The sequence below is a fragment of the Stegodyphus dumicola genome, chromosome 4 (assembly GCF_044657685.1).
Source record: "Stegodyphus dumicola isolate Sdum_Otavi_A_Nest chromosome 4, ASM4465768v1".
NCBI classification, from domain to species: domain Eukaryota; kingdom Metazoa; phylum Arthropoda; class Arachnida; order Araneae; family Eresidae; genus Stegodyphus; species Stegodyphus dumicola.
The window spans coordinates 35,289,565-35,313,915 of NC_140771.1; the positions used below are offsets into that span (position 1 = coordinate 35,289,565).

Here is a 24,351-nt window from a genome sequence, read left to right on the forward strand (position 1 = left end):
ATCTGAGATGTTCTATATATATCTTATTATGCGTTTCTTTAGCTACTCAGAAGGCAGACGACCTGAATATAACGTAAACTCATGGCCAAATATCCATCAGTGTTAAATCAGAGGAGCACAGAGCTTATGAGAGTTGAAAATGAGAGAAGCAAATGAAATTACTCAAAATGATTTACTCAAATGATTTTTTTTTAAAACTATTTTTTTAACTTATTTCACATTTATACATTAAAACCCTCGTAACAAGAACTTGCTTAAGGCAAACACTTGGTTAACAGGAAAAAAAATTCAGTGTTGGCAGTGGCATGGTCATATGAGATCTTATAAGATGTTTTATTGGTTAACACGGATTGCAAACTGTTTTTAGTCCATTTGTATCATTAGATTTTATCATGTAACATGAACTTTCAAAGTTTTTCATACTTTTTTCCTGTTGTTTCTCTGCTAGAGCTGTGTTCAGAAATGTTCCGTCCCATTTAAGTGAAAACCTCATGGAATACATTGTATTCTTTACAAAATGGCCAGTATGAGAAACATTGCTTGAAAGTTCAAGTTAAAATTTAATGAATTGCATTTCCAATAAAATATTTACATTAATTTACTGAACTGTAGTTTACTTACATGTGACTTTGCACCAGCATGTCTTTATTCTTCGAAAGTTCTATTGGCACTGTTCAACAGACCTGTAGCTGACACACTGTTAGGTTTTGGGGCTCGACAATTAACAATAAACATTAAATTGTCAGCATTAAGAGGCCATGATAAAGAAGACGAACATAGATCTGCAAACAAAACTAAAAATCCTAGAGTAAGTAGACCATGGTGTATTGGAGAAAGTACAATTGCCGGAAAAGTATGGAATTGTCAAATTTAACATTATCCACAATATCCAAAATAACTTTTTAAAGTTTCTGCATCATGTTCCAGGAGCAAATCTAAACAACTTTGTAGTGCTAAGTATGAAACTTACTTCTAAAATGGTTTAATAATTTTGTGTGCTTCCAATTTGCCTTTAAGTAGATGATCAAAAGCAAAAAATTTAGACATTCAAGATTTCATTCGTTCTGCTAGTTGGCTATACCACTTCCAAAAGTGACACTTGATTTCATCATTAGGATTTGTAGTGAAGCAAATAAAGTGGAATTTCAAAAATGCAGAAATTATAAAATTAAAAATAAGAAACCATAATTTATGAAATAAAGAGGAATTATGATCTAAAGGGTATCAAAATTTACAAAAAAAAAAAGCACTTTATATTTATTTGTTTACTTTATTAAACATTTCTTTGAACGCGCGCATCCGTAAAGCATACATTACGCATAGTCGAAATTAGAAAATTGCAACCAGAAAACTATTTGATGTGTATTCGTGATATTTATAATGACGAGGAATTTGATTTAAATCATATCAAAGACAGAGTACATTGAGATGAAATACTACATTTAGTATGGAATTATAAGCCAAATAAAATAAAAACATCTGCCCTGAAGATAAGGATAGTGCTGACAGATCAACTTCCAGTTCATTGCATGCCGCATTGTCCCCCCCCCCCTGAGCAGCGTGAAATTGATAAACATATTTCGGAATGATTAGAGAATCAAAAGATATGCCTTTATCCATTTTTTGCAGCTATTCCACTTTTTGTTTGATGGACATTGAAACATGCTTTCGCTTTGTAGCTCCAGAATCGGCCTTTGGTAGCTCCAGAATGGGAAATTCTTTTTGACATAATCGAAAGTTTAAGCTTACTTTTATAAGATTGCTCTCTAAGAGTCTGCAAAAAATAATAAGCCAGATCCAATTAGAAGATTAAGGAACAACGCAATCTGCAACATTAACTGAAATAGATAAATACATAATTTTAGCTTAGCTTATACCATCCGTTATACATTAAACGCGCATGCATAAACCTATTATGCAGATACGTAGACGCATATGCGCATGCGTAAAGGTATTATGCACATGCGCAGAAAGTTTGTAGCTGTGAGTCCAGATTACAGATCATTCCGGATTATGGACATCCAGATTAAAGACTTTTGACTGTACTAGTTTATGTAGAGTGTGGGGGGAAAATTCAATCAGAAATATTTCCGCATAATATATTTGCAGTATAATTGATTGTTAGCAAAATATGTGCCAGTAAATATCTACAAGTATAATTCTTAATGAGTCACCCTAAAAGTGTGCAAATATTTTTTGGAAAAAGAGAATTATTATTTAAAACTAAAGTTAAAAAAATGGAAAAATCCATTTACACTTTGAGGTTACTTGAAAAAAAAAAAGGAATATTTAGATTATTATATCGCTGAATGTAACCACAACAGCTTAGATGTAGTAATTGAACACAGAAGGTTTTAAATACTGTATTATATAAAAAAAATAATACTGTCCTTCTGCATGCACATCTTGAACTATTATATATTACCTTAATTATTCTACTTCTTAAACTTTTCTTTGCATGTTACATGGAAGAATAATTTTCCAAACTTCTTTACTGGTTTCATGTATGAGAATTAAAGCATTAATGTTATTATGCATGGAATAAGTAATATAATAAAAAGCTCGAGGTACATGTATAGAAATTTTGTTAATTCCAGATTTTTTGTCATAGTTTAAATCTAGTAAGACAACATGTAGAGATTATAAAATTTAAAATAGAAAATAATTGTGTTTGAAATAATGAATCATTTATAAACTTATGGCAAAAATCCTCATTGCAGTGAGTGGTAACATAATTTCTGTCCCATAATATGCATATGTGCTTGCCATAGCTCAAGGATAAAAATTTCACCAAGACTTACTACTTACCGTATTTTGCCTGTTCATTGCCGATGTCTGGTATTTGGGTGCGTTAATGTTTAAATACTATGCATATGTGCTTGCCATAGCTCAAGGATAAAAATTTCACTAAGACTTACTACTCACTGTATTTTGCCTGTTCATTGCCGATGTCTTGGTATCGGGTGTGTTAATGTTTAAATACTACTCTTGCAAGATGCAAGTTCCTTTTTTAAATGTTAAAGTTGATTTTAACTTTTAGCTGAAATTTCATGATTCTTGAACCTTTCTAATGACCTTCTGATGGAGTCTAATGGATATAAAACATCACAATATTTGGTGTCATAAAGTAAGAATTACATTGGTGCACTGTGCATTACAGTTGTATTGAAAACTGGTTGTGTTTTTGCCCATGATTTTGTAAGGAAGACACATCTCAACTTATAAAATCTTGTGGTTCAGAACTTATCTGAATGAAGTGTCCTACAGTTTTACGTGCTGCTGCAGGAGTTTTTGAGCAATCTGGATAGGTTTTATGATTTCACTGTGGTATTATATCAGTACGAATGATTCTCAAGAATATTTTGCTGAAGGTTTTCAATTTATGTGTCTGTGTCAGTCTAATCTGGATTCTCTTTTTAAATTACCAGTTTGTTTTAATACAGGTAGGATTAAATTACTTTTCATATGATTGTTTTTTGGAATTTAAGAGCAAGCATTTTTCAAATTTTATTAGATTTTTAAACAGGGTTCGTAGCGGTCCTTACAAGTGATTATGAGTCCTTATATTTGAAAATAAAATATAAAAGCCCTTATAGGTGCTTATTTTTCCTCTAAAGGACTTTTTTTTTTTTTTTTTTTTTTTTTTTTTTTTTACGAACGTACATTTTTTTTCCGTACCAAAGCCGAAACTAAATAAGCAACTTACTTACTTATATGGAATGTCAGATGGTGAATCATAATCCCAGAAATAGCTTTCTGCCCCTTTCTCTGCATTAACATAATGTGCATGTCACTCTATTGGTCAAAGAATTACGAAAGTGGTAGAAAATTCCGTATTCTTTTGCTCCCACCCAATACTACACACGTTTGAATTTCTATAAAGATTTTAATAATTTACATTCTCGTTCCGCATGGCAAGTTGATATTCACGTTTATTATGATCAGTATGCTTATATTATGAATATATGTATGAATATTTATAATATTATATTTGCAGTAACTGCTGAAATAACTTCAAAAATGGGTAAGTGTGTTTTAACACAAATTTGTTTTCAAAAGAATAATATTCGGAATGGCATAAATAAAGTGAAAGTAATCGAATAGTCAATTTTTTTTTTCCAATGCATTATACAGTATGGAAGTTGGGGGTTGCCCCTTTCTCCGCAAAATCTCAAATATTGAAACCGTTACAGTTCGCAGCAAAGCAAGCAACAGACTTTTTTTTTTTTTTTTTTTTTGGTCACTTTCCCATCTGGATTGCATAGGACTAAAAGTTCTGCGGTGTACCAACCCAAGCGAAGAATGATTCTATTCCGGAAATTTAACGCAGTCTGTTCAAAATTAGAATGACAAGCACCCCAAATTGGTAAATCTCTTTATTAACCAATATGAGTATGGCAGGGATATCGTGCGGAGCGCGACGTTTCCTGCTCAATGATAAATATGCCACATGTGCGCATGATGGTGAAAACTGGACGAAGCAAAAGGGCATTTTCCTTTTATTTAGTTATTTATTCTCCGAATACCGGCAGCTGTTGATTCCAATTGCGTAATATCATGTGCAGAAGAATTAAGGCGCAAGTATTGCGCAATAACGTTTGCGATACTTCACAGAGATAAAGGAGTTTTACTGTGCATGCTAGGCAGATTAATTTTCAGAATGACAAGCACCCCAAATTGGTAAATCTCTTTATTAACCAATATGAGTATGGCAGGGATATCGTGCGGAGCGCGACGTTTCCTGCTCAATGATAAATATGCCACATGTGCGCATGATGGTGAAAACTGGACGAAGCAAAGGGGCATTTTCCTTTTATTTAGTTATTTATTCTCCGAATACCGGCAGCTGTTGATTCCGATTGCGTAATATCATGTGCAGAAGAATTAAGGCGCAAGTATTGCGCAATAACGTTTGCGATACTTCACAGAGATAAAGGAGTTTTACTGTGCATGCTAGGCAGATTAATTTTCAGAATGACAAGCACCCCAAATTGGTAAATCTCTTTATTAACCAATATGAGTATGGCAGGGATATCGTGCGGAGCGCGACGTTTCCTGCTCAATGATAAATATGCCACATGTGCGCATGATGGTGAAAACTGGACGAAGCAAAGGGGCATTTTCCTTTTATTTAGTTATTTATTTTCCGAATACCGGCAGCTGTTGATTCCGATTGCGTAATATCATGTGCAGAAGAATTAAGGCGCAAGTATTGCGCAATAACGTTTGCGATACTTCACAGAGATAAAGGAGTTTTACTGTGCATGCTAGGCAGATTAATTTTCAGTTCTTCCATTGGACTATTTTTTATATGATGCACATATCGAAATGTCAAGAGCATTATTTAGCTGAAAAATCTAAAGAATGCCTACAACCTACCCCCCTTTCCACTTTTACCAGTTATGCTCGACTATTCGGAATTATCAGATATTCGGAAATTTCCGAGTATGCCGGTTAGTTAAGCTTTTATTGTTAAAGAATGACTGCATGAAGAAATTTTCCATCTTTTGATTTCAGAAAAGCTCTTTTTTTTACTTATTTTTACTTAAATTACTTTGCCTGCAATATCTGTTAAAGAAAAACTGTTATACAATGAAAATTTAGAAAATGTTCAGAATTTTGATTTAAGTCATTTAAATATTAATGAGATTGGAAAAATAAATTGCATTTATTTTAGGTGTCAAGCGAATATAATAAATATGCTTTATTTTTATTTATTTTCTCTATTTTGAACAGAAATTTCGTCATTAAATCTTGTAATATGATTTTTAGTTCTGCATATTTTTTTTCTCTTATTGTAAACTAGTTCTATGAATTGAACTGTTATTTAAAATTAAAAAAATAATAATAATGTAATTGTTTTCCATAGTTGAGTAATGCTTATTCTCTCTTAATTAATACTGAATTTCTCATATTTTAAATTACAAGTCTAATTTTTCTTTTAAGATCATGCAGTTGTGTATAATGCAATTAGACAGGTGCTTATTTTTTTTCCTAAAATGTGCTTGAAAAATGCTTATAGGTGCTTATTTTTTTAACTAAAATGTGGCTACGAACCCTGTTAAATGATTTTTAGGATATCTTTAAAGCATATGTTTTTAAAGAAAATACGTTTTATCACTGGCATCCACTGAAGTCGGTTTTTACTTATAATGTGTTCAGTATATGTTTACAAGGTGAATATTTTATGTTTTTGTTAATATTCATGTATTTTTAATTCTCGTATGTATCCCTAATGGTTATAAATGTGTGATAGGTCTCATATCCTTTTATACCACGCTTTAGTATTGATATTTTTATAGTGTTTGCAATAAAAATCATACATCTTTTCTAAAATAGTCATCATGTAATAAAAAAGTCTGCTGATGATTTTTCAATTTAAAACATAGCAGGTATCATACTTTTCAGTAAAATTACTGCCTTTTTGGAAAACAAACCCTGCATTGTGGTAAGTTAGATTGGAATCACAGTTTCTCTTTTCCAATATTACTTCGTATTTAACAAAATTTAACCTTGTTGTTGCTGCTGTGGATTATGATATACTTAATTCTGTTAGCAGTATCATTTTAAAACCTCCTGCTACTGGGAAATATGATATCCTAAAACATAGCTTGATTGCAGTATGTCCTGAAAGTGAAGCATCAAAAAACTTGTACTCGGTTGCAAAGTCTTGAGCTTGACAACCAGCACCCTTCTTAGTTGCTGGACTCATATGTGCACTTTAGCAGGTGATACTGTAGGTGAAACCTTGTTAAGATATTTGTTGCAAGGCTTCCTAATAATATATAATCTATTTTATTGTGCTTAAGGAATATGAATTGAGTATATTGGCTACAGTCTCTGATAAAATTACTGAGCTTGCATCTCACTTTTATGTGAATACAGCTATCGTGACCTCGAGTCAAGTGAAGCTGCTGCAACTTGTTTGGAAATTCAGGTAGCGCAACTGGCAAAGCAAGTTGGTGAGTTAACCTCTGCCTTAAGATGTAATTCTTCTAGTTTTAAGCGCAATTTTCAACCTTTATACAATCAAAATTCTTTAATTCGGACGTCCATAATCCAGAATGATCTATAATCCGTACCTCAAAGCTACAAACTTACGCATGCGCAATAATACGTTTACGCATGCGCGTTTAATGTATAACGGATGGTATAAGCTAAGCTAAAATTATGTAATTATCTATTTCAGTTAATGTTGCAGATTGTGTTGTTCCTTAATCTTCTAATTGGATCTGGCTTATTACTTTTTGCAGACTGTTAAAGCAATATTATAAAAGTAAGTTTGAACTTTCAATTGTGTCAAAAAGAATTTCCGATTCTGGAGCTGCCAAAGGATCTACAAAGCAAAAGCATGTTTCGATGTCAATCAAACAAAAAATGGAATTGCTGCAAAAAATTGGTAAAGGTATATCCTTTGTTTCTCTAACCATTCTGAAATCTGTTTATCAATTTCACGCTGCTCTGCGGGGTGGAAACATTGCATCATGTAATGAACTGGAAGTTGATCTGTCAGCACTATCCTTATCTTCAGGGCAGATGTTTTTATTTTATTTGGCTTGAATTCCTTACTAAATGTAGTATTTCATCTTGATGTACTCTGTCTTTGATATGATTTAAATCAAATTCCTCGTCATTATAAATATCACGAATACACATTAAATAGTTTTCTGGTTGCAATTTTCTAATTTGGATTATGTGTAATGTATGCTTTACGCATGCGCGCGTTTAAAGAAATGTTTAATAAAGTAAACAAATAAATATTAAGCTTTTTTTGTGTAAAATTTGATACCCTTTAGATCATAATTGCTCTTTATTTCATAAATTACAGTTTCATATTTTTAATTGTATAATTTCTGCATGCCATCTTACCAGATTTAAACTGATGATCTATAATCCGGAAAAAACCTATAATTCGGAATTGCCGAAGTCCCGACGAGTCCGGATTAAAGACTTTTGACTGTATACACTAATGGTGATGTGTGAGGAGATTCACAACTAAAGATATGTTGTTCTGCTAAATTTTGTCTTGCTTCTATTGCGCATTGATTAAGTTAAGCTTTAAAATTATATTAGTTAAGACAACAATAACACGCCGAATAAATACTAATTCAGAAGTCAAACAACAAAAATCAGCGTTAATTTACAAAACTTTCACAGGACTAGTTTCGATGGTTTTACCGAACCATCATCTTCAGCTGCAAAACCGCAAATGGTTTTGCAGCTGAAGTTTTGCAGCTGAAGAACTTTTGCGGTTTTGCAGCTGAAGATGATGGTTCGGTAAAACCATCGAAACTAGTCCTGTGAAAGTTTTGTAAATTAACGCTGATTTTTGTTGTTTGACTTCTGAATTAGTATTATATTAGTTGTTTATTATATTTGTGTATAATTCAAGCACATGCTCATGCTTTATCTGATTCCAGTACAGGCCTTAAATAAATAAAATATGCTTAAGGCATATCCAGGCTCGACATTAGATATTTTGCCACTTGGTGCAAGCTGTGCAGGTCCTAAATTCTGCTGCCAGGCACTACCCTAAATTTTGAAAATTTTTTCTTCTCTAAATTCTAAAGGTTTTGCCATCCCTTAATTTTGTTGCTCAATGCTTCTCTAAATTCTAAAAAAAATGTCTCTGCCAAGTGCAGTCTCATTCTGAGCATATCTGAATAGTAGATCAGTTATTATTAATTCAAATAACACTAAATGTAATTTAGCCTATGAATATCATTTACAAAGTATATTTTTTGCACGAAGAAAGACATTTCTGTTACATATTTCCTTGTCGACTCACTCAGTACTTTGCAGGGCAGTTGAGTAGAGTCTGTAATCATTGGCAAGTGTAATGTCAATGTGAAAAGTTTGAAAAGTTATATGTTTGACCATGTCAAATGCAAACATTTCGGCCAAACTCTTAGTATCGTCCAGAAGGAGTATTAAATACATGCCATAGGGTTAGGAGGTCACATGAGAGTTTGCTTTTCTTCAGAAAGAGGGAAATTCTCCATGTCATGGGATCATGGGTGGGAATTTTACATTACATCAACAGTGCATATTTCATTGCTTGCTTTCAAAAATAATAAAACTATATTTTGCAAAATAATGGTACAGTACAAAGTCCGTAATCTGAACGTCCATTATCCAGAATTATCTATAATCCGGACCTCAAAGCCACAAACTTTTTTGTATGCTTTACGTATGTACATAAAGAATGCGCATACAATGCTTTACACATGTGTGCGTTTAAAGAAATGTTTAATAAAGTAAACAAATAAATATTAAGCTTTTTTTGTGTAAAATTTGATACCCTTTAGATCATAATTGCTCTTTATTTCATAAATTACAGTTTCATATTTTTAATTGTATAATTTCTGCATGCCATCTTACCAGATTTAAACTGATGATCTATAATACGGAAAAATCGATAATCCGGAATCGCCTAAGTCCCGACGAGTCTGGATTAAAGACATTTGACTGTATTATACTTATGTTTGTTTCCTGCACATGCCTAAGGCTTATCTGAGTCCTGAATAAGTAAATGCTTGCATATACTTAAGACTTATCCAAGGCTGACACTAGGCATTTTGTGGCCGGTGTAATCTTTCCAGATCCTAAGTTCTGCTGCCAGGCACCTGCCTAAATTCTAAAACTTTTGCCACCTTTAAATTTTGCATTCCATAGCCTTTTCTAAATTTTAAAGGTTTTGCCATCACTTAATTTTTTTTTGCTCGGTGTTTCTCTAAATTCTGAAAATTTTGCTGCCCGATGTAGCCGCATCAGTCCTGGCTTATCTGAATAACAAATCAGTTATTTTTAATTCAAGCATCACTAAATGTAATCTTTTAGGCTATGAGCATTTTGGGCAGAAAATTTTCAGTTAAATTTCTCCTTGTCAACAAACTCAACACTTTGTAGTGCAGCTGTCTGAAGTGCGTAATCATTGACAAGCATAATGTCAACATAAAAGTTACCATGCTATTTGATATGCAATTACTAATATTTAAAAAAATTGTTTTAGACATGACTGTGTGAGTCATTTCTTGGGCTGCCATATGTTGATAGTCATGATGATGAAAGCAAAAATGAATTGTTCAGTTAGCGTCATGGATATAAGTTATTTATTTGGTGTAAAATCAGCAGTGTTCTGATGTAGAATATTTTGGTTTGAGATGATGGGAAGCAAAAGGGCACTTACAGAGCCAAATTATTCATCATACAGATTTATACTAATGAATGATTATTGTTTCTTTCTTCTGCATGGAGATGTTTTATTAAGTGCCAAAATAAAGAATGAAAACCCTCCACACATTTTATTACAAAATGTATGAAATGTGCATGAGTGACGCATTAAGCATACAAAAGTTTTAAAAATAAAATTGGTAGTGGTCTGAAGTAGATTATTCTGGACTTTAGACTTTGCACTATAATATCCTTTGCTTAATATTTTTTTTGGGGGGGGGAACAAGTGATTAATAAATCTTTTCCATCGTATAAAATCTTAATAATGGAAGATTTCTTGCAGTTCATGTTTATCTATCTTAGGAATTATTTTATGTTACAGTAAAGTGTATCATCCAGGCAGGTTATTGAAAGCATATTTGTTTTTCCTTTTATCTCCTCTTTTCATGTCCTCTTTTTATTTTATTTTCTTCTCTTTCCCTAAATTTTATTTGTATTATATGTAATTATGATAATTCATATTTTGTAATGTCAGCATATTTTATGCATTAGGAAATAATTGCTGCTTAAAGTTTTTCTTAAATTTCTTGAAAATGATGCTTTAAAATTTTTTTTTTTCAGGTTATCTACACTATATGAGATTGCATATGCTCATCTTTCAACTTATTTAAAATGTATTTCTGATTCTCAGTTCTTGAATTTGGTAAGTAATTATTATATAATCTCTCAGTACCTATTCAATGTGTTTGACTGTAGCATTATATGTTTTCAGAGAAATTCTGATAAAAATTATTATTATAGTACTTCAGGAAAGTTTTAATTAAAAATATGTGAATTTACTTTTGATAGAATTATAGAGTATTTCAAATAATAGAATGTTTTCAAATTATGAAAAAATTATGTAAATTATGTCTATATAATGTTCTATAAGTTTTGACTTACAATAAAAGCTCGATTATCTGGAAAGCTTGGGAAATATTAAATGCCACATGCATGAAATTTCAGTGCATAAAAAGTGCAATTCATGGTAGAAAGGCCAAACAATAAAAAAAGAAATTTCCGTTCTAAAATTAATAATAACAGTCACTTTTTTGTTATTAGAAGCCCAGCAGAAGGAAAACATTGGCATAAAATTGGAAAATGTATAAAAAAAAAAAATCCTCAACCCCCCCCCCCCCAAAAAATTGCATTCTTGGTGTGTGTTGTGGTGATAATATGATAATTCTTAAAACGTAGCATAGCTCAGCTGCACTACTATACTATAACAAAGCAATATGCAGCACTGTCCTTCTCCTCCTAAGGAACAAGACACCTATTATTTTAAAACAGCATTGAAAAATTATATATTATTATGAAATGAAGGAAGTGTATTACATTTTCACATTTTATGTTATAAAATATGTATTATCATCTATTAACTAGAGGAATTTGTTTTCATTTAGAAAGACATCATAAAAAAGCACTTAACTTCAGACATCCCTACTGTTTCTCTGCTGATTTCAGATACTGTTATGTATCGTTTGAGGTATACCATCTTTTTATTATAATGTTGTTCTCTGTTTTATATATATATGAAAATAAGTTATTACTTTAATATATGCATGATAGCAACTCTCAGAAACACCAGTTTTTATTTAATTCATTTATTTTAAGAATTTTGTAATGAATTATGGTGTTTTTTTTTTTTTTTTTTTTTTTTTTTTTTTTTGATGTAGAGCAAAGATCAGCAAACGATAGTCTATGTGGCCAAACTATAGTCTATGTTATTGTTTTTTGACATCAAAAAATTTTAAGTAAATGAAATTATGCGATATAATACAACTGCTGATAGTCGAGTTGAGAAGCTGTGAAAAATATAACCACTGGCATTGCATATTTGTATTTTATTGTCTGCTGTTGCTGCACACGTGTTGCCAGTTCTCTCAGTTTCCTTTAGCGGTGTATGCAGTATTGTTTGTCACATCTCTTGGTGCTTATTGACTCTCAACACTTTGTGATATTTTGTTCTTTTCATTTTATTTTTCTTATTGTTTTTTATTATTATTTTCTTATGTCATTCTCATGAGCAGAAAAGAATAGTTGACTTAAAATGTGCTTTTAAAGCAGAATGAATAATTTTGTTGTAAAATTAAATAACAAAGTCAATCAAATTTTTGGTTGATAATTGTTCTTCTTTATGACATTGAGACCATTTTATCCACCTTTCATAACTCCTTACACCAGAAATAAATAAATTGTACAGTTATTTATTTCTGTGATCCAGCTTTCCTCAAATATTGGCACAAAATCCTCAAATATTGGCACCAAATACTGGCACAAAATCAAACTAGATGGCTACTGTAATTATGTGTACAACTTTGTGAATGGAATGACTATTTTATTGTTAAATTAAGACAAAAAAGTAGAGACAAGTTTAAAACAGTTTTTACAGGGTTCGTAGCGGTCTTTACAAGTGCTTGTAAGTCCTTATATATGAAAATAAAATATAAAAGCCATTATGGGTGCTTACTTTTTCTCTAAAGCACTTTTTTTTTTGTTTGTTGTTGTTGTTTTTAGTGCTTATTTTTTGCTTTTAGTGTTTTTTTTTTCCATTGTTTTAACGAACGCACATTTTTCCCTGAAACCGAAACTAAGTAAACAACTTTTCTTCCTTATATGGAATGTCAGATGGAATACTCCCAGAAATGCTTTTCGCCTCTTTCTCTGCATTAACATAACCTTTGGTGTGCACGAGTACAGACAGGTGCACGTCATTCTACTGGTCAAAGAATTGCGAAAGCGGTAGAAAATTCTGTTACATCCCGTATTCTTTTGCTCTCACCCAATACTACACATATTTGAATTTCTATCAAGATTTCAATAATTTACATTCTCGTTCCGTGTGATCAGTTCATATTCGCGTTTATTATGAGCGTATGTATGGATATTTATAATAATATATTTGCAGTAACTGAAGTATTGATAAACTTCAAAAATGGGTAGGTGTGTTTTAACACAGATTAGTTTTTTAAGGAATAATATTCGGAATGGCATAAATAAAGTGAAAGTAATCGAATAGTCAAAATAATTTCCCCTTTTTTTCCCCCAATGCATTATACAATACAGAAGTTGAGGGTTCTCCTCTTTTTCCGCAAAATCTCGAATATTGAAACTGTTAAGGCCTGTCTACATGTAGCGATTTCTTCAGCCAACAATATTTGTAATAGCTAGCCTGTCTGCATGGAACGATTTTTCTCGTTAGTACAGGAATTTACTCAGCCAATCACTGTGAAAGGAAGTGTTCCCGCCCTCTACAGCGTCACACTGTCTACAATTTGTAAACAAAGCTTACGGTGTTGTCAAATAGTCAAAATAATGGATGACTATTTTACTTTAAACTGCTACTATAGCTACAGCTAAAATTTTGAACTTAGCTACTGCTACAGAAGGAAAAAGAAGAGAAAATGCATTTGGACCAGAAATTGGGTCAATGACAAGAAATTCACAGTGAGCGTAATACCCTGCTTCGGAAGTTGCATATTGAAAACATGGTACGATTCGGAAAGTATTTACGGATGATGCCGTGTGAATTTGATTTTTTGCTAAACTAAGATTACTCCTTCGTCTTTTTTTTTTTTTTTTAATTTTATTTATTTATTTATTTATTTATTTACTTATTTATTTTAATTCCATTTTCTAAAACTTTTATTTCTGCACTTAAATCTTTAAATAATAAAATCATCATGTTTCAGAAAAAATAAGTAACTAAAAAGTGTGCTTTAAATCAAAACCTTTATTAATGAATAAATAGGCAATAATGTTATGAAAATCAAACTAGTATGAGTAAAAAATAGTAATAAAGACTAAAGATTACTACATTACAAAGGGACCACAGTTTCAAGTGGTTTTTGAATATTTTCATCTAGTACCCATGACATGGCATCATTAATAGTTTTTCTTGGGTAATAATAGTTTTTCTAACATAATTTTTACCCAGAAGCGTAGCTAGGGTTTTCAGCGCCCGGGGGCAACTGCAGATTTTGCGTCCCTTTCTCTGCACCAAGAACGGAAAACATTTCATTCTACAATTTCGTAACATCAATTTCGCGCCCCCTGAATGCTGCGCCCAGGGACAGATGCCCCACCCTAGCTACGCCACTGTTTTTACCCCAAATAGAAAATATTTGAATATATAAAGTAATGGGGAAGACAAAGCTTACCAAAATAAGAGAATCCCTTAATATTTTATTTTTGAAATTTACATTACTCGTGTCCCACAACACACTTTCTCTATAGAAATCTATTAATTGAAAAATTTGAGTCTCGCTCCAACGAAATACAGCCATGTTTATTATTCTAAATTAGGAGAAAAGCATGTGATCACTCAAAGCAATCTTATTGGCTAGAGACTCTGATTTTATCATACGCTAGTGAGCAGTGAACACGAGTTCTGAAGTTGCTGCAGAGAACATGACCGATTTTTGGCACATGCGCAGATCCTTAAAATTGTTGCTCTACTCTACGAGAAAATCGCTTTGTGTAAACAGGCCTTTACAGTTCGCAGCAAAGCAAGCAACGGACTTTTTTTTGTTGTCACTTTCCAACCTGGATTGCGTAGGACTAAAAGTTCTGCAGTCTACCAACCCAAGCGAAGAGTGATTCTATTCCGGAAATTTAACGCAGTCTTTTCAAAATTAGAATGAAAAATACCCCAGATTGGTAAATCTCTTTATTAATCAATATGAGTATGGGAGGGATATCGCACGGAGTGTCCTGCTCAGTGCTAAATTTGCCACATGGGCGCATGACGGTGAAAACCTGACGAAGCAAATGGGCGTTTTCCTTTAGTTATTTATTCTCTGAATACCAGCAGCTGTTGATTCCGATTGCGTAGTATCACGTGCAGAAGAATTAAGGCGCACATATTGCACAATAACCTTTGCGATATTTCACAGAGATAAGAGAGTTTTACTGTGCTTGTTAATCGGATTATTTTTCAGTTCCATTGGGCTGTTTTTTATATGATGCACATATCGAAATGTCAAAAGCATTATTTAGCTGAAAAATTTAAAGAATGGCTACAATCTACCCCCCTTCCTCTTTCACCAGTTACGCTCGACTCTCCGCAATTTTCAGATATTCGGCAATTTCCGAGTATGCCGGTTGGTTTAGTTTTTACTGTTAAATGATGACTGCATGAAGCAATTTCCCATCTTCTGATTTCAGAAAAGTTCCTTTTTTTTTTTATTTTTACTTAACTTATTTTGCTTGCAATATCTGTTAAGGAAGAACTGTTATACAATAAAAATTTAGAAAATTGTCATAATTTTGATTTAAGTTAAATTATTTAAATATTAATATGAGTGGGAAAATAAATTGTATTTATTTTTAGGTGCCAAGCGAATATAATATATATGGCTTATTATTATTTATTTTCTCTATTTTGAACTCAAATTTCATCATTAAATCTTGTAATATAATTTAGTTCTTAGTTATAATTAGTTAGTTAGTAATAGTTTTTTTTTTCTCTCATTGTAAACTTGTTCTGTAAATTGAACTGTTATTTAAAATTTAAAAAAAAAAAAAGTAATAATAATGTAATTGTTTTCCATGGTTGAGTAATACTCATTCTCTCTTAATAAATATTTAATTTCTCATATTTTAAATTACGAATCTAATTTTTAAGGTTATGCAGTTGTGTATAATGTAATTAGACAGGTACTTTTTTTTTTTTTTTTTTTTTTTTTTTTTAATGTGCTTGAAAAGTGCTTATAGGTGCTTATTTTTTTAACTAAAATGTGGCTACGAACCCTGTATTTTCTTTAATAATGTATATTTCCATTTTATGGAATTAAAATTATTCTTATCTATTTGACAATATTGCTCAACTCTAAGAAAAGAGGTTACTTTTGTTTTGTTATTTGGTAAATCATGTGACCAATTAAGAAAATAACCAATGCTCAATGTGTTAGAGCTAATTAAACAAAGCTAAGGATGTGAATAAGATAGACAATAGTGAAGGCTGGATACATCTGAGAGGCAGATATTTATTGTCTGACTGTCATTATGCTTTGGTGCCAGCCAAAGCTCCTGATAGTATTCAATATGCGAGTATGATTATTTTATGACTTTTTTTTAATTACTTTATTTTTGTGTTAATTTATATGTGTGTTATATGATATATTTAACTAGAAAGCCCGGCAGTCATATGAAATGACCGCTGTTCTAGATATTATAAATTGTAATTGATTTGTGCAGGGGTGTTTGTGCTCCGGGGATTTTGAACTTTGATACCCGGAAATTCCAGGGATAGTCGTTCAAAAGGAAGTAGGAATAATAATGAATTATTTATTTTGATCCGGGTAATTTTGTTTGCTTTGAAAGCAGAAAACGCAAGGTCAGTGTGTGTGGTGAAAACTTTTCCTTTCTTTCTCCAAAGGCAGTGATAATGCGTGAAAAGGGGGGGGGGAAAAACCTTCTTTTTTTGTTCTTTCCTTATTGCGACTTATGACTCATTCCCCCGGTTCTCGGACATTCTCTTCTGGATTTTCTACATTTTCGGCAAGTAGGCGCTGCAGAAAAAAAAGGGAGAGACTTCGTTCGACCAGATAAGCGATCACGTGACTCTGGGTTCAAAGGACTTAGCTCTCCTGGCGTGGTGCCAATAAGTAGTAGTGCTGTAGAAGTAACGAGAAATTGTGTACCTGTATGTATTCGTTACTCGGTGAACCAGTACTCGTTACTATCGTATCGTTACTCGTTACTTTCAGTAAAATTGATCGGTATCCGTATCCTGAGCCTATTTTATCCGTATACGGCTCTAGGGATGCCGCCCTACGGATCGGTATACTGCCCTATGCGATATTGAGTTTTGCGTCGTATTTTTAGGTATAAATAGTTCATCTCCTTTTGTGGTGTCACAAAAGTCAGAAGCGCCTACGGAAGGCCGTCAGGAAAATAGGAAAAAATAAAATAAAGAAATAAATAAAGAAATAAAATAAATATTACAATAATAACATTAATTAGTAATTAAAATAATAAAAAATTGCTTATTAAAAAAACTTAATAATTAAAGTAATAAAAAATAGTGATTAAAATAGTGAATAATTAAAGCAACTAAAATATAAAATACTTATAAGTAAAATTTAACAAAAATGTAAAGACAAATAAAAATTAAAATAATTCTTAAATTTATGATGAATAGTTAAATTATAAAGTAAAATACCAGACCTTGTCTTATTGGCTTAGTACCTTTTCGTCCTTTCTCATTTCATCCCAGCTTCAAAAAGTGTCATTTCGTTCGCTGCCTCCACCCGCCAATTCCCTCTTTCTCGTTTTATCCACTGTTTGAAAAATAGGCGTTTACTTTACGATAAGACAAACGTCCGTTTACTTCAATTAAAATGGTTTAGAAGAGATGACTGTTTCTACTTCGACTTAGCTTTTGATTTCTAATACTATTTATTATTTTATGCAGACGAATTATGCTAAGCAGAAGAATGAATTTCAGACATGTTCAGAAGGTGTTGTATCTGAATATAATAACATTTTTGTTATATAGTATCCATTTTTTTAATTTCACGCATTTCTAAAGCAACGGAACCACGGTATCACTATTTTGGCACACACACCAAAAACATGTATAATTAACACTAATGTTACATTCTTTATTAAAAGTAATGGGTCCTCTTTAAATGCAACCATTCATGCTTTTTAGAGGATTTTACATGTCGTGGTCTTAAAAAGGTGATGTTCACGACCAACGTTTGTTTATGTTCTCAAAAATACAGATTTCTTAGAGATGACGTAATCAGATGATTTGCTATAATTATTTTCTAATAGATAACAGAATTAATGTAATTTAATGTCAATAACTCGAAGAAGCAAGTTTAAATACGGTGCAACAAAAATACAGAAGTATTTTAAATGACGAAAATATTCATATTTTGTCAATGTCAAATTTTAAAAAGAATTAATTTTTAACAAATTATGAAATCTAGCTTTTAATGTTGTCTTCTGGTTCCTATATTTATAGCTGGCAAACTTTTATACTCGTTATGAAAAAATAAAAATACAAGAAGTTTGAGTCCCGTAAACAGAGATTGACCGGGAAATTTAATTTCAAAATTTGCAGTGTTTGATGCCATTTGTAACTTGCCTTCGGGTATCGCTTAATTAAGTTAGAATAATTCAAAGAAATAAGTTTAAATGAAGCGCAGCAAAAATAAGCATAATTTAAAAAGTTATGTGGTATCCATATCAAATTTCACTTTTCATAATGACAATAAAACTTTCCCAAATACAAGCCATTGTGGAGGACTTTCTAAGGGAAACTGGCTCGTATAACGTTACACATGGGGAAAACCATGAAAACACCCATGCAGCCACCCCGTTCGCGGGATTCAAACCTCAGACCGAACTACCAGTGTTCAACGACTTTACTGCTCGGCCGCTAGTGGGCTAAAGAAACTGGGAGACCACATTAAAGAGTAGATTTCGTTATTTGTCCGTTATTTGGTTTTTTGTTTGCTGCTTCTCCCCATTCCTTTCATCAGAATCGCTAATGACGAAAGGGTGAATTTCTAGTAAAGCGTGTATATTACTGTTCATTATACATTTGTCACATTTTTGCTTTCTTTCAAAACAGCCATACTGTGGTTCTATTGCTTTAGAAATTAATAAAATGGGCCGTATGTTATAAAAACCTAATTATATTCAGATACACACCTTTTGCACATGATTGAAATCCAGTATTCTAATCAGGATGTCTACAGAAAATATTGAATCAATATTAGAAATCAAAACCTAAGTGAGAATGAAGTAGTAGGAGTTATATCGTATAACCTGTTTTAATTGAAGAAAACAGGTGCTTCCTTTATCATAAAGTGAACGCCTGTTTTTCAAGAAGCAAAGAGCCTACCGGCGCTCGAGCAGTAAAGTCGCTGAAGACTAATAGTTCGGTCCGGGGTTCAGTTCCTGGCTAACGGCTGGCTGCACGGGCGTTTTCGTGGTTTTCTCCATGTGTAACTTGCATATGAGCCAGTTTCCTTTAAAACGTCCTCCTTGAAAGCATCCCTTCCCTTAGGCAATAGCCCTAGTGTGCATTGCTGTAACTAAATAATCCAAAACCGAAAAAAAGGGAATTGGTGGGGGAAGGCAGTGACGAAATGTCGTTTTAGAAGAATAGGCTACATAACCAAATTTCTATCTATACTCTGGTAAACAGTACATTATTTGCTCCTCAAGGGCCTAAATTAAGCTAATGCTTGGCTTAGTTCTTAAATTGCAATTCCAGCTACAGCCCCCAAACCAGACGATGTCTGGTATTTTATTTCATTACTTAGTTGTTCATTATTAATTTAAGAATTAATAAAATTTTCATTTGTCTTTACATTTTTATTGAATTATAATAATAATCATTTAATATTCTAGTTGTTAATTATTTTATTATTGCATTAGTTATTTTATTTATTTTTTATTTTTATTTATTTATTTTTTTATTCATCTTTCTGATGGCCTTCCATAGAGCTCCAGCACTTCTAATTTTAAAAATTAAGTCCTGACTACAACCAATGATTGCGAAAATAAAAGCCAAATAACTTACTTAGTGATAAATAAATAAAATAAAAACCAAGGCTTTTATTTTCGCCTTACTTGGCTTTTATTTTATATTTATATATATGTGTGTGTACTTTACATTTAATTATAATTTATTTAAAATATACATATTTACGTTTTGTAGTATTACCGATTGCAATAAAAAGGGAGGTGCATATCTAGATGTTATAACGGGCCCGTATACAAAATTTCAACGTTCTAGAACTAATCGTTTTTGAGTTATGCGAAATGCATATATACATACTTATACTATACATCATGAGAAAATCCCTTTCAAGTATCAACTTAGAGTCATAATCATTAGTCATAAGTATCAGCTTAGAGTAAATGGGTTTACATTTAACAATCCGTTTCTGGAAAAAAAAAAAAAAAATTGTGTTTGTACGTACAGACGTCACCCCAAAAAATAATTCACATGGATTCTGTAATTGTCAAAAATGGATATTTCCGTTGAAATACGATACCCAAAAATTTTTCTCTATTACAATACTTACTTCCTTTTTATTTCGTACAAGGAAGTAAAGAACTTATATTAACCTACATATTCTTATATAAACAATACCTAAGTGCAGTATATAAATATTTCAAATCAATAAAATCTCACTATGGCACACTCAAGAAAAAAATCAATAATCATCTAAATTTTCAAATTACAAAAATAATATGCACTATAAATGTAAAAAACAAATACAAAATAACGCTTCACGCTATCAAAATTGATCATTTTCTTAAATATCAACAACTAAACAATATTTCAACTAAAACACATAATGTAAACAAGAGTTTGCCCAATGAGTTAACCAAAAAAATTCAAAATCATCAATGAAAAATGTGGCACACGCGTATCGCTAGCAAATATATCATTCGTATTCGAACAGCAACCGCATCATTCGTATTCGCATAGAAACCGCATCATTCGTATTCGCGTAGCAACGGCATCATACGTATTCAAATAGCAACCGTATACTCGAATAAACCGCATCGTACGACAGATGCGAGTAACGAACAGATGCGAATAACGAAATGAATTTGTGAGTACCGAATCGGTACTTCGAGTCAACTGATGTACCCGTTACTCGGTAACGAATACATGCGGTTTGCTCCAGCTCTAATAAGTAGAGAAGGGGGAATTTTTGCCATATTAGCTATTTGTCATTGATCGCTTCTCAACTTTTGTTTCTCCGATGTGTAAAATTTTCGTTTCATTTATTGATGCACGTGTAAATTTTTCGTTTCGTTTATTGAAATATTTTTTTATTTATGTACACAAGAGAATTTCACTATATCACTCATTCGATATAAATAGTGATATTATACAATTAGAAGAAGGTGTCCGGAATGCATTTAGGTGGAATTGGATTGAACGGAGAGATGGTAATGGGGATACCATCGGCACATGGTGCAAGAAAATAAATGTTGCTGGACAAGCATATTGTGTTTTTTGTAACTCACTGCTGAAGTATGGTAGGGAAGGATTCAAGGCTTTCACAAATCATTCTGAAACTGTGACACACATAAAATATTCAAAGTGCATTAGACATTCAATGACTTTAAGTAATTATGCTAATTCAAAAAATACTGATGCTCGGCCATTGGATATAGTGACAAGAAAAGCACGCCAAGAGGTATTAATAACTTCGTTTATCGCCGAGAATTCTCTTTCTTTCAATGTAGCTCCCAATTTAATTGAACTCTGCAAACAGTTGAGCCGCGATCAGACGGCTTTAAACTTGTTGGAAATGTCCAGGACTACTGCATGTTATAAGATGAAATATGGGCTCGCAAAAACTATTAAGGAAAATATCATTAAAACTTTAAAGGAGACTCCATTTTCTCTAAATTTGGATGAAAGTACTAGCAATGCTCAAGAAAGTATACTGGCAATATTGGTGCAGTTTTATGACAACAATCAAAATGAAGTTGTAGTTCATCATTTTGCATCTCTAAAGATGGAATCTTGCAATTCAGAAGCTGTTTTTAAAGCAGTTGTTAATACTATTGAAGATAATAATATTCCATGGGCAAACTTAATTAGTGTATTAATGGACTCATGTAACACCATGCGTGAAAAAAAAAAGGGTGTTGAAACCAGACTACGATCAAACAAAGCACCCCACTTATTAGATATTGATGGTGACACATGCCACACAGCTAATAACTGTGCAAAAAAAAATTTGCTTCATGTTTCGATAGATACTTAGAAGATTTGTTTGATGACATCTATTTTGATATGGAAAGCTGCAGTAAAAGAGAAAATTTTTTCAAAATCTGTGAATCCCTTGCCATTAAAAAACTTAAGCCCTTGAAGAGACCAGACCATAGGTGGGTGTACATTTTATGTGTTTTAGAAAGAATCAAAGATCTGTGGGATGCTCTTATTGCATTTTATTTTCACTACTTGGATAAAACTGATAAAGGGGATTATTTTTCTTATGTTGAAACTGTATACAATAAAAGAAATATTTCTGAAGCTCAGAAAAAATTGTTGAAGGGGTGTACTCTTGCTTGCATTCCCAACAACTCACAAAGGATGCTTTAGCTTGGAAAACAAGAATACTAAATGGGTTATTTGTTATGCAAAACAAAACTTTATTGCATATGGCATTATATTTCAGCAGTATTACCAGAGTTCAACACATATATTAAATTATTTGAAACAAAAAAAAACAATGCTTCATTTAATACATTCCAGTATTTATAAATTGATGGCAAAATTTTTCTCTTTTTTTATGAAGTCAGAAAATATAGAGTGCACATCTTATAATGATTTATTAAAGGTTGATGTCACAAATCCAGAATTCCATCTACCTAGCAAAGTAATATTTACTGGTGCAGAAGCTTCCACTCTCCTGAAGAAATTATCAAAAAATCATCCAATAGCAAAAGAATTCCAAATTTCTCTGATGAAAGCTTTTGCTAATACAGCACAGCATATGAAACAGAAATTACCCCTTAAAAATTCATATCTAATTAGTTTTACAGCATTAGATCCAGAGCTAAGAGGTAAAACCAGTACAATATTAGCTTTTGAAAAATTATCATCTTTTATGCCCCATATTTTTAGTGATAATGAAAAGTCAAAAGTAGAAGCTGAAATAAGGTTATACCAGAGTGATATTGATATCACCAAAGAAATGCTCTACACATCTGATGAAAGTGGAAATCAAGTCAAGTGTACACTTGATAAATATTGGTCTAAAGTTTTTAATTTAAAAGATGATTTCACAAATGATTATAAGTATCCTACATTGGCTAAATTGGTCAAAGCCTGCCTTAGCAGCTTCCATGGCCCATTAATGGAAAGTGCATTCAACTTAATGGATACACTTGTCACTGACTATAGAACCTCTCTTAAGATTGATTCCCTAGATGTAGTGCAGACTATTAAATATGATTTAATGGCTTCTAAAGAAACCTCATGTGAAAAATATGGCTAAAAAAATCCAATGACTGATCCAATTCACAAAGATCTCTTACTGAATATGAACAGAAGTTGGAAACATATCAAGAGGACTTAAAAACATGTATTTCAGATGAGTCACCTATAAAAGTCTCTGAAAAACCTTCTACATTAGCAGAAAAGCAAACTGCTTCTACCTCTGCATGTGCAGTTCTCGAGGAAATTTCTTCAACTGTAAATGAGGAAAATAAAAGTCAACCTTCCTGCAATTATGAAGTTCACCACAAAAGAAAGACAAGCCCACAAACATCAGAAAATAAAAAAAAAAAGCAGCAGAAATTAGATAATTTTTTTTAAAGAATTAATTCAGGTAATTTAAAATATTTACATAAAATGTAGTGGTTTATATGTTTGAAAATTTATGGTTATTAATTTTGCAAAAAAAGTAATTCATTGAACTTTTATAATTAGGTCATTCAATACTGCATAATTGTAATTTTTCATTTCTCTCCCCCCCCCTTCTCGAAACTCCAAAATGTCGGTAGTAAGTCCGTAAAAGTTTCAGGGGATTTTTTGGGGTCCCACAAACACCTCTGTTTGTGCAAAGGTATCTGCTATTTCAAACTGAATTACCCAGGGCAGGCGGCAAGGATGCCCCTTTGCTTACTGCCACATGGTGTTTCCCCCTTCTACTTGCTTAATTGCTTAAAGCAGAGTGCAATGAAGGAAATCAATGGCGGTACATTTCTTAACGCTTTACCAACTGCTAGCTGTTCAACAGCATACGCATGTTTGACCGGCTGCTCAGCAGCAGATTCTCCCTAGTAATAAAATGCAGATGATATAGCAAATGTCAATTGTTTATCGCCATGGCTACTGACTGTTAGGCTATTTTTAGGGAGCCCCGAGGAAAAAAGCAATTAATAGGCTATCGGTCGGTGGGCGTTGGCATAAAAAAGCCGATCGGTTGGTAGGTGTTCGCGATAGAAAGACGATTAATAGGCTATCGGTCGATAAAGGGTTAAGAGTCACCGCTAGCTCAATAAATAAAGGTGATTTAAATAATAAAATGTTAATTCACATGTCAAAGATCTCTTTGTACACCACATTTCTCGTGTAAATCTTTCCATCATTTTTACGCTCGCGTTGCAGAGGACCATCAATTGTTTTTAATTTTACAT

General features: G+C 32.3%; 1 protein-coding gene across 2 annotated transcripts in view; it reads left to right on the top strand.

Moving 5' to 3' along the window:
• LOC118196935 (uncharacterized) overlaps positions 1-24,351 on the top strand; it is a 126,838-nt gene that overhangs the window by 81,636 nt on the left and 20,851 nt on the right. For both annotated transcript variants that reach the window (XM_085814724.1, XM_085814723.1), the window contains 2 exons: positions 10,795-10,876; positions 11,616-11,698. In XM_085814724.1, the coding sequence (XP_085670850.1) occupies positions 10,795-10,876; positions 11,616-11,698 (165 nt within the window). The remainder of the gene's footprint in view (positions 1-10,794; positions 10,877-11,615; positions 11,699-24,351) is intronic.